This window comes from Pteropus medius, unplaced genomic scaffold (genome assembly GCF_902729225.1).
Source record: "Pteropus medius unplaced genomic scaffold, Ma_sr-lr_union100, whole genome shotgun sequence".
NCBI classification, from domain to species: domain Eukaryota; kingdom Metazoa; phylum Chordata; class Mammalia; order Chiroptera; family Pteropodidae; genus Pteropus; species Pteropus medius.
In genome coordinates this window covers 42207628-42220338 of record NW_024340849.1, presented here as the reverse complement: position 1 = coordinate 42220338, position 12711 = coordinate 42207628, and the positions used below count along the sequence as shown (strand labels likewise).

General features: G+C 30.1%; 1 protein-coding gene across 1 annotated transcript in view; it reads right to left on the bottom strand.

Annotated features, from left to right (window-relative positions):
- SMCHD1 (structural maintenance of chromosomes flexible hinge domain containing 1) overlaps nt 1-12711 on the bottom strand; it is a 140625-nt gene that overhangs the window by 30832 nt on the left and 97082 nt on the right. Inside the window, exons 35-41 of the mRNA XM_039845162.1 lie at nt 9029-9113; nt 7948-8079; nt 6932-7084; nt 2704-2830; nt 2411-2530; nt 1242-1327; nt 497-619 (exon numbers count right to left, since the gene is read on the bottom strand). Of these exons, the coding sequence (XP_039701096.1) occupies nt 497-619; nt 1242-1327; nt 2411-2530; nt 2704-2830; nt 6932-7084; nt 7948-8079; nt 9029-9113 (826 nt within the window). The remainder of the gene's footprint in view (nt 1-496; nt 620-1241; nt 1328-2410; nt 2531-2703; nt 2831-6931; nt 7085-7947; nt 8080-9028; nt 9114-12711) is intronic.

Sequence of the window (12711 nt, the reverse complement as noted above, 5' to 3'; positions counted from 1 at the left end):
ATAAGCCTTGAACTAAGACGTTAACAATTTCTGCCATAGCCTTCAATAGTAAGATGAATTATGAAATTAATTATTCATTTCAGTTTTAAATTCTGCCAAATCTCTAGTATAGTAACAAGAGTAAGTAATTTATTGGAAAAATTTAAAAGTAATTAATTATTCATTTCAGTTTTAAATTCTGCCAAATCTCTAGTATAGTAACAAGAGTAAGTAATTTATTGGAAAAATTTAAAAGTAATTTATTTGGCAGTTTTAAATTCTGCCAAATCTCTAGTATAGTAACAAGAGTAAGTAATTTATTGGAAAAATTTAAAAGTAATTTATTTGGCAGTTTTAAATTCTGCCAAATCTCTAGTATAGTAACAAGAGTAAGTAATTTATTGGAAAAGTTTAAAAGTACAAAGAAATGCACACTTTTATTATAATGTCATTTAAAAACATTTTAAACAAAACAAGGTGATAAAATACATTGCCTCTTAAAAGGATAAAAACAAACCTTTCCCAAAACATTTCCACTGCCTTTAGTATAGTTTGGAAGAGTACATGATCTTCTAGGTTTTTTCTTTAGTTCTTCCTGTTCTGACAACTTTCTTTTCAAAAGTGTTTCAATGTGTGGCATCTGTAATTTATAAAGAAAAATTAACTACTCTTGTACTAGGCCAATTACTCTTGTACTAGGCAGTCCATAATGATAGCAGAGAAAAATCAACAGTCTAAACAACCCCAAAACATAACATTACTAAGCAAGCATTACTAAAAGAGTATGGTTACTTAAAAGAGTAACATAAAACTTTTACCTCACTGATTTTTTTTTATCTTAGTTAAGAAACACATGACCTATAATAGGACTTCTCTTTGAAACTGAGTACATAAAAGAATGTAAGTTTAAAAACATCTATCGTCTCTTGTTACTTTCTCTCATTTTCTTTGCCACTACTTATATACTACATACTATATAACTTACACAGTCTTTTCAGTGCAGTTCTCAAACTGATGTAGTATTACTTTCACTTATTAGTGTCATTACATTAGAAACACAAACTGCAACTGCTTTGAAAACAGCACTATCATTTTGTTATACTCTTTTAATGTCTAGTAAGTGACTAGATTATAATACACATCTTAGTACCCCAAAACAGTAGTGGCCATAACATTCTGAATAAATATGAATGGTAAAAAAAAAATTACAGATTATAATTTAATAAAAAAATAAATCTTTCACATATACTTGGAAACTGTACCTGTTGTGTTATAGGAATGTCAATATTATGTGTTTTTAGTTCATTTCGCAACTGGACCTCTTTTAATTTTGCTCCTTCAACCTGGCCTAAAATTTAAAATAAGCAAACAAAAAATTGTAATAATTCCCCAAATACAGGTTTTGAAAATGTTTTCAATTTTTTTCCTTTTAATGACTGACCTAAATGAAAAAATGATGTCTATTTTAGAAATTCAAAGTTATAAGGTTCATATCTAATACATAAAAATAAGCAATAAATTAATGAGATATTATACTAAAAACGATAGTCTTGGATAAATTATTTAATCTTAATCCACATGACTAAACATAAATTATACATAACTGCATAAGGTTGTTCCAATAACCAAATAAGACTTTATAAAAACAATTTTTAGTGCTACAAAAATACACTACTTAGTTCCTACTATCCTCTAAATATCCTTGACTATGGATAGATATACAAAGGTGAGTACTTTGATTAAGGCAGTACATATTTGTTAGTTAATAGACCAAAATTTTAACTATGTAATTCACACAAAGCCAAAAACCACAGTGAAAAAAATCTGACAAACAGAAAAGATGATACAGAACAACTCAGCAAATGCCTTGTCTTAACGGTATATAAACATTATTGAGAATTGCAGCGAACATTCTGTGTATTAAAACATAAATAAGTTGCATACTTCTCTATCTGTGTGCGACCTTGTACAGCTACACCGTGAGAGATATATATATGTGTGTGTGTGTATATACATATATACTGCAGATATTTTAATTAAAATATATACAGTTCCATGACTCGAACTAAAAATCAAATTACACATCCCCTATTGATACTGTCATCTAATCTGTTGCCAAAAACTGGAGCTAGATATAAACATTTTATGATGTCGAACCCTTAAATTTCCAGATTCACATTTCTAATTTTAAAAATCTCAAATTTTTGTAGGTTAGCAAGATATAAATTTATTTAAAATAAAGGAACACTTCATCTTATGTATATCAAATGATGAATATTATAAGCCATCATTACTACCTGTCTGCAGTGTTTTGCAGTTTACTTGCAGTCAAGGAATATAGACAATGTTTATGTCTCATGGTCTCGACTTTCTGCCTTACCATTCCCGAAAGCATAATTTATTATTATTTTTGAATAAAAAAATGACTTACACTTCATTTCATCAATAAGTTGTTTGCTGGTTTCAAATACACTTCTATACATTCCGATATATTTAGATAATTCATCCTTCTTTTTGGTAAATGCTTGCATTTGTTGTTGCTTCTTAACATCTAAGAAAAAAACATTCAGATAATTTACTTCAATTTAAAAATTGTTACTTCCCTCAAATATGTCATAAACATGAATAGATAACTAATAAGCACAATTTAATGGAAAGCAAAACAAGGTTATCTAAGGTACTACAAACATAAGAGTTTAATTTTCTGTTTTCCTAGAAACTTACCATCAGAAAACATAAATGGTAGGATGTATGATTTTAATGTTCTTGACAAAGCTGGCAGCTGAGGCTCAAATACAATATAATATTCAGTACTATCCTTTCCAGGGCTATTTTCTGCCAGTACTAGACTCTATATAAAGAGAAAATAGTAAAAAACTGAAATTTATAAAGGTATTTGTCTATATATAAATGTTATATATCTCGCTGTGCTGTTTCCAAGTAAGCAGTAAATTTTAAAGGCAAGACACTGACTGACCCTTAAGATTCATCAAACATTCATTAAAACGTAACTAGGACCAACTGAGACATAAAATTTTTTACCTTTTGGTATTGGTTTGAAAGCCAAATGATCTTATCAATAAACAGATTATGTAAAGAATATATACAGTGAAAAATTATAAGAAAAAGAATCTTTTCTTTCAGACTAGAAATATCGATGGCCACTTATATCTTGACCTATAAAATCTTCTTAATTCCAACCTTTAAGTTGAAGTCGTGTGAAACAGCTAATGGTGTGAAAGTTATAAAAACAACCACAAAGCAATGCCCAAAGCCCAAAGCTGAGTTTAAGTTACAGTTGTTACCATGGAAGTAGACCCACCAGTCCCAAGTGACCAAACAAGAGGTCCCAAAAAGCTCTAAAGATTTTTTAAAACTCTATTTTCTTCATCAGTGCACACACATACATACCTTTTGCTACATTTTAGTTTAAGACCATAGCATATAATTTGTAAATAATGCAAATATAAATATTTATAACCTAAATAATTTTTTTCAGTCTTATAGGAAATAGATCCTGTTTTGTGTTTTAGACTACAGTACAATTCAGAGAATTTCAAAAAATTTAAATAAAACATTGTAGAATGATCCACAAAATAACAAAATTATAAATTATAGCTAATAATTCTTTCTCCAAAAAGTACAGAATACTATAATATTCTTTCATTGGGTGATGAACATTAGTTTAAAAATATTTAGCTATTTATAATACAGCAAAGAAAATATCTTTCACTACTTCTTTGTATCTTCTCTAGAATAATGAGAAATATAATGACTTGTTTAAACAGTTTAATAGGTAGTATCCAACTCCCCTTAAAAAAGGCTGTATCAATTTATTCTCTCACCATTAGTATATAAAAATAACTAGCTTCCCTGATGCTGGCCAACATTTAATATCAATCAAGTATTTTTTTCTAAAAAAGATGGATTAAAAAAACGGTCATTACTGTTTTAACGAGCATTTTCTTGACTGGTACTGAGGTCATGCTTCTTGTTTATTGGTCATTTATACTTTCTCATCTATTATTTGCCTATCCACAATCTTTGTTCATTTATTTTTTTAAAAGATTGTCTTTATTCTTTGCTTTGCATGCAGTTCTTTAGGAATTTAAGAATACGTTTAATATGTTAATCTTCTGTTATATATAAAAATATCGCTATAATATATATACTTAACAATACATATATAGCAATATATACGTAGCAACATTTCTACCCCACTTAGCATCTTTAAAATTATTTTCTTATACAATCATATAATGAATTTCTATACATACCATTATTCAGTATCAACAATTATCAATATACAACCGTTATTCTTTTAATTCTGTTTAAGATATGCTTCTGGTATATAGTTTTAAATTTCATTATAGTTAAAAATAAAATGTCTTCCTTTATGTCTTGTTTAAGGAGGCCTTTCCTATCTCAAAGTTTTACAGTTTGTAATCTCTGATCTATAGCTGATCAATAAAAAAGCATAAACAGAATAAGAGAAATGTAGAGAACTGAAGAGTCCAAAACTGAATCCAAATACAAAAGGGAATTTGGAGTATGATATATGGACGAATGATCAGAATGAAACTTGAGAAATTTCAGAAATTTCCAGATTGAGTAGGGAAATAATATAGAGAATTTGAATAACACAATTAACCAACTTGAAAAATTATAAATTTAGATGATAACTTTAAAGAAAGCAATTATGCATTCAAGTGAATGTGTAATGTTTACAAATACTGGTTGTGTTCTGGCCCAGTGTTTCCTAAGTGGTCCTCATGATAAGAATCACCTGCTTGTTACAAATCATATTCCAGAGCTCTGCTCCAGACCTACCAAATCAATATATATAGGTCAGGAATCAAGTAGAGCTTAAGAGGTTTCTGCTTATTCAGTGGGGTATTAGGAACCTCTAGTGGAAATTCATATGTATGACATGAAGCTTAGATTCTATATGCAGCTGCGGGGGAATAGTTTAAGCCACCATATTAACCTCAGAAACGGGTACAGCAGGGTTAGCAATTTCAAATGCCTACAGGGGGAACAAGGAAGTAGTACATATGTAAACAGGAAATAGGTAAAGTGGGCTAGGTGTATTTTTCCAAAACAAACCTACTTTGCATGTTCGACATGTCTCCCCTCTTCTTTGTTTTCCAACATGTGGCTTTAATTATCTAATTTTTTGTCAAGGTACAAGAAAATTTAACTTTACTCTCCATTACAATAACAATAATTTAAAAAGTGTAAATAGAAGTGTCAACTGACACTTGCTCTCAATATCAAGAGATGAAAAGAAGTGGCACAGGTATAGCTGACTTGAAAATCCTGCTGTCATAAGAGAATCTTAGCCCAGTATTGTAAGGTCCTTAGAATTCTCCAAACAAGAAGCGCAAATTTTTATGTAAAAACTCCAGAACTTTAAATGTGGGAAACTAATTAAAATGGAAATGCTGTAAGGGTCTGTCATGGTCAAACCAACTGACATGTCTATATTATGCCAAGTCAAGCTGGCAGTCTCCTCGACTATAAGACTAATGTTATTAAAACAATGTGATATACTGTATATCTGAAACTAATACAGTTTTGTATGTCAACTACATTTTAATTTTTTAAAAAAAGGTATCAGCATTGGATTAGATATAAAGATAAATATTGATAAAAATACAAGAAAAGGTGACATTTCAAATTTATTGGTACAGGAAGAATTATTTAAATGATACCAAGAAACTTAGTTAATGAATTTGAAAGAGATAAAAATAAAGTTCAAAGTTAAAGATTAAATGCATAAGATATTAAAGCTAGCACTGTGAATGTAATCTTTCTTCCTGCCCCAATTTAAACAAAGTCCTAATAAAAGACAAACTCAGAAAAAAAAATTTACATACAAAAGAACATTAATATCTTTAATATTAAGAAGAAAATGATGAAATAATTAAAAGAGTTGAGAGACAATCGTATAAAGATCAAAAATATGAAAAATGTTCAACCTTACTAGTAACAAAGAAAAAACTTTTTTAAATACAGAAAATGGTTAGAATTTTAAAAACTGTTCATATTAAGGGTTGGTAATATTATGAGAATGTAGACATAATTCTGGTGGGAATATTAATTCCAATTCTACTTCCAGTAACTTCTTAAGGAAATAATCAGATATATACAAAATGATATACATAGAATAAAGCTGATGGAAGCACTGTTGATAAAAACAAGCTTTGGATAGAAATTAAATTTTCATTTAGGATTGATCAAATAAATTATGATTACCACTAAATTGATGTTGGTTTATACTTACTGATGAAGAAATATATCGAGATGTGTTAAATGAGAAAAGAATATTTTTATAAAACCAATGTTCTATTATCTTATTGAAATTTTACATCCCCTCATGATTATAAATCATACACACAGAGTATCTGTGCAGTGTTAGTGTATATACAGAAAAGTCTGGAGGTTATACACTAAATTACTAATCACTGTTATCTCTGAAAGGTGATAAAAGATTTTGTGTTTGTGTATGTGGGGGGGGTTGCACTACGTATTTTTTATAAGTAAAATCATTTCCATTTTGGAAAAAAATAACAATGATAAGCTGTTATTAAATTTTCCTAAGCTATATATACGTTTTAGGTGGGCTTTGTTTTATTCTATCTACAGAATGATAGCTTTTCAATGAAGCATGAATATACTATCACTGAAGCGAACAATCACTAGAAGCAGAGAAAACAGTCATCTCATAGGAAAAGATATCTTGCTAATAGTAATACTGATCCTGGGTTCAATTTGTAATAGTTTAGAGCAAAATCACAAAATATTTCAAATGACTTTTTTTTTGACTTTTCAATTTAATGCTATAATTAGAACAACTTCATAGCTATATATACAAAGAACAGGTATGGTACTATTGTCGGATAAACTATAAAATACAGAAATCTTATCTATCAAAAGATATAAAAATTACCGTGATTTCAGTTGAACCTTTCACAAAGGGAAATTGAAGTGTTTTAACTTTCCCGATAAAGAGTGGTGTATCAGTATCTTCCTCATCAGAACCTTTAATGGTAGCTATTACAGTGCCAACCAAATCAATTCCAGTCTGATTGTTGTACTCATCCTTAAACAACAGAAAATAACTAATTAGAAGTACGGTAAGGAGATTAAACCCAGAGAAGGACATGTACAAATAAAAAATATGACATGTATTTAGAAAACCCCAAGTATTAAATTATGTTGCTCCTTTACTCCAAGCACAGAATTTAGTTCTCAGATTAAGTGCTCTACGGGCAGAAAATAATCCCAGAAATGATGAAAGAACCAGTGCTTCCATCTAATATATTGGATCCTAACGTTCTGTATTAAAAAGACTTCCATTTTAAAGTTTCACTTCGTTGTGTACTTTTAGCACCTATTAATGTGGACAAGAGAATGACTCACTTGTCTAAAACTAGAAAATAAACAAAGGTGTTATGTATCCTACCAGCAAAATTCTCCATAAAGGTGAAGTCCTACAACTGTGTTTTACTTGTTTTTGTTAAAATTCTTGGCAATTATATTGCTGCTTCCTCTCCAGAAACTTTGAGCTCACTACAGTCAGTCATCAGAGTAGATCTTTTAAAAATAATTACTTAATTACTTCCTCTTGTCCTCTCAGTGAAATGGACATGGAGGAATCAACCTACCTGACACAGATCCATGAAACATATATGAAACAGGGAATTTTAAGAGGACAAATTAGGAAAGGCATATTTCTGCATTTTTGAGTCAGTACTAATCAGTATATCTGGATATAGTTTATATATAATGTTAAACATTCTCCTTGTATTCAAAGATGTTTATAAATATTTCATTCATCTGTACAAATTTCCCCTATAACCTTAAACTGAATAATCAAAATGATTCTATAAGAACCATTCTGCACCCTAAAACTAGAAATAATATTTATTACCTTTTGCAATTTTGGAAGCAAATAAACATTACCGTGATAATAAGATGTAGATCTTTGACCAAGGTCCTATTGGTAACTGAGTGAACATTTGAAACAGCTGGTGTATCTGGCTGAATTTTAGGTACTAACTTCACAGGTTGATTAGGTAGAACATCAACTAAAATCTTTCAAAACAAAAGAAGCATTCTGATTAACAATATATTGATGGTTTAGTATTCAAGAGTAAAAGAAGAAATGATAGCATATACTAAACGAAATGTTACCTTCTAAAATGTATTTCCATTAATCTCAAAACTAATCAACTTTAAAAAAAACTCAGGATAAAAAGCGTATCAGAGATTAATTCTTGAATGTTAACAATTATCTAAAAACACATTTAGAGGCACTGAAAAATATAGGTAATTTAAAAAAATTTAGTACACTATCATTTATTGAATGGATCTACTGAATAGAGATGATGGATGTTAAAACTACCTTAAACTTCATTAGCCAGAATTCCAGTACCTGAAATACTATTAATTGAAAAATTTTCATGTATGGCTGATAGCAGCAACCTTACCATGATACACACTAAAAGGCTTACTAATTGAGTCTTTGATATAAAGAGACATGGAAAGGCTTCCAGTCAGGATGGCAGAGTAGGTAAACACTGCTTACCTCCTTTCACAATCACATTAAAATTACAACTAAACTACAGTACAGCCATCATGGAAGTCACCAGAAGTCTAGCTGGACAGAAGTTCTACAAGTGGGGACATACAGAAGAGGCCAAATTGAGACTGTATAAACATTAAAATTTATCAACCATTCCACTAACGAATGGATGCTTATGTTAAATTAGGTCTTTAAGCCTTTTGTGTGTGTGTGCTTCAAACAATTCTGCAATAGATATCCTGGCACATTTTAAAAAAAAAGGGAGAGAGACATGGAAAAGTAACTTCTGAATAAGGTCATATCTATTAACATAATTTAAATATATTCTATTCTAATATTCCTGAAAATTGTATTACTTGTACTCTGCATCCAATAATTAATTCATTTGAAAATATTTCATTCCTAAACTAAGCAAGAAAATGTAAAGCTAGCTGTCATATATAAAGAGAGTAAGCAAACCTGTTCACTGTTAAGAGTATTTGTTTTATCCATTAAACCAAACTGGATACAATATATCCCCATTTTATTAGGAACTGCTTTATCCCTAAGTTAGAAAGAAAGAGATAGTTATTCACAACTTTAAATAAAGGGAGAAGAAATACAAAGCATCAAAATTTCTGTTCCTTTCACAAAGAGAAAATGCATAAAAACAGAATTACTACTACTACATTCGCCTTCATTCAACAAATATTTCCTGCAATATTACACTTACTCCTAGGTCCCTCTTGCCTGGACATTATTTAACAAAAGATACAGAAACCAAGCTCTGGGTGTGATAAAGTTGAAAGTTGACAAAGTAAACACAAAAATGCTGAATTATATGTCAAGTGAATTTTGCTCCAATTCTACATGATAAATTTCCAACTCACAGTTTTACATTTAAAAATTATAGGATATCATGATCTTTTAATATTGCTTTTCTAAATATTTAACTTTACATATATAAGGTATTTACTGTGACTTAACAATAGCAAATTTAGTGCCTAATAAGAGGTACAGTTAAGTGTTTTGGTCACACTTAACCACAGTGAAAATACGAATGACATTCTAGGTATACCTTGCTTAGTTTGTGCAAGGTGGCTCATATGGCTTTTGCACTTCATTATAGTCTCAAAATATTGGCATAATGTAGCAAAAAGAAAAAGGCTCTGAATACACATCTGACTTGAAACCCCAGTACTGCAACATATATGCAACCTTAGGGAAAACTCTTTAACTTTTCTCTAAGTCATGTTCTCTCCAAGAGGATAATACCTAATAAAGTTACAGTGAAAATGAAACAGACTTCTGCTTCCAAATAGCAAACACACCCTTCCTGATGAAGACAACCATGTTTAGAAAGACATCTGCTTAAAGATGTTTGAGAGATAACAAGCAAAAAGTGAACAATAATTCAGCAGGATATAAGATAGCATGGAGACCCTGAGAGGTGAGTTTCACATTTAAGGCTGTTGTGCTCCTGGGAGCATATCTTAGAAGTAGAGGTGGACCTAAAGCAGACAGGCTCTCAAGGGAAAAACAACTTGTAGCTTTGAATCAACTTAATCTCTGAAATTGCACTGAAATGATAACAGACTGCTAATGGCCCAAACAATGAACAGAAGTGAATGCAAACTCTGGAGAAAAATAACATCTTAGCTTTCAAATTATTTCTATAAACATTCATAAATAAAATGTATGGTAAAAAACAAACCACAAAAAAGAAGCAACCAGGTACATTAACGGGCAAGAAAACTAGAATAAAAATCAACAAAAACAAGAGATAAAACGAACCCAAAGGATTCCTTGACAGACTTTAGTTACTACTCAGGGTAATAAAACACAAGATTGAGAATCCCAACAGAGAAATGGACCTATAAAAAAAAATAACTAAAAATACCAAACAGGAATTGATAATTCAAAGATGGATTTAACAGTAAATTAGATACTACTTAAGAGATATTAGTTAATTGAAAATAGTTCAGAAGAAAATACATACAATGAAGAGTAACACGAGAATGGCAAAGAGGGTTAAGAGACAGAATATTGAGAGAAGGGCTAATGTGCATGTAATTAAGAGTTGCCAGAAGAAGAGGAAGAGGGAAAGAGGTAATGCATATTTAATGAAATAATGGCTGAAAAAATTTCAAAACTGAACAAAAACCACAAAATGAAAGCTCACAAAAACCAAGCGGGATAAATAAAAATCAATTTATACACAAACATGCCAGAGTAAAACTGCTGAAAACAAAACTCAAAACCACTAATGAAGAAGGGAAATGGTTACTTTTCAAGATAACAAAAATAAGACTTGAGAGCTAACTTCTCAAGAGAAATGATGGGAGCGTGAACGATGGCTTGAAAGTACTGTAAGAAAGCAACTTAGAATATTACATCCAGAAAAAATATACTTCGAGTATGAGGGTAGAAAAACATTTTTTTCAGGCAAAAATGAGATAATTCATCACCAGCAAATGTGCACTAGAGGAAATACTAAAGGAATTTCCTCAGATACCCTGACAGAAAGTGATCTCAGATGGAAGCCCTAAGTTGAAGATTAACAGAAAGTATGTTAGTAAATCTAAATGAACACTGACTACACTAAATAATAACATCTTGATAGGTTTAACATACATAACAACAAAAGCATGTAAGGTAGAAAAGAAAAAATGGAGTTTAAGTGTTCTAGGATGCATGCACTGCCCAAAAAGAGGGTAAAAAAGGCAATTATGCATTGGTCAACTATGTATGTTGTAATCTCTAAAAAAAAAAAAAAAAAAATCACTTAGAGATTTGTAAGACTGTGTAACTACCAACTTAAGGAGAAAATAACAATTAAAAACAATAAATTAAGAAAAAAACAAATAGTATCAAATAAAAAACTGGTAAGAGTAGATTTAAAAGTATACATTTGGTAATTACATGTAAGATCTAAACTTTTCAATTAAAAGAGAAGATTATTTTAAGAAACAACTACCGTTAGAAAACAAAATATAAAGATACAAAAGTAATTTAAAAAAATTTATGCAAACACTAAGTATTATGCTCCCTAAGGTAGCTTTCGCGTGTCACTCATATGGAAAGTTGGTATGCTGTTATCAAAGTGGACTTCAAGACAAAAGCACTGCTAGAGAAAAAGATGAAGACTGTAATGATAGTCAATTTGATATGCCAGGAAAATATAATAATCTAAGTCTATATGTACATAATAGCATAGCCTCAAAATATATAAACACTGACAGAACCAAGAGGGGAAATATACAAATCCACACTCAGCCAAAATAGATATGGTAAAATTAAAACAAAATCATTAGCAAATTTTGAATGGACTGGTGGTTGCCAGAGGTAGGGGGTGTTGAGTAGGCAAAATGAAGGTGGTCAAAGGTATAAACTTCCAGTTATAAGATAAGTAAGTCTTGGGGATGTATGCACAACATGGTGACCATAGTTAGCAAAACCACACTATCTACTTGAAAGTTTCTAAGAGTAAACTTTAAAAGTTCTCAACATAAGAAAAAAAAAATATAGCTATGTGAGGTGATGAATGTTAACAAAACTTACCGTGATAATCATTTTGCAGTATATACATACAGAAATCATTATGCTGTGTACACTAAACTAATACAATGTTTTATGTCAATTAGAGCTCAATAAAACTGGAAAAAATACCAACTATCTAGAAATTAATCTAGGGAAAGATATGTATAATACTTTGATTCAAAAAGAAAAAAAAAAGAGAAATTAAAGAAATTTAAATAAAAACAGGGAGATGCCATATTTGTAAATTGCAAGATGTTCCCAAATTCCTACCTGAACAAAATCTCAACTGGTTTTGTTATGGAAATTGTACTTTTGCTATTTGAAATTTGATACACTGATTGAAAAATTTGTAGGCAAAAATAAAGGGCCAGGATACTCATGAAGAACATGGTTATAGGACTCATTCTATAATATACCAGACTTATCAAGAAAGTATAGTATGGCAAAATATATCGAATAGACCAAGAAATCAAAATAAGAAGTCCAGAAACAGCCCCACTATATATGGATATAATAAAGATGGCAATGCAGAAAAATGATCTTTTCAGTAAGTAATGTAGGGACAACTATACATACACGCACACACACATATAATTTGACCCATTATATCACACCATACATAA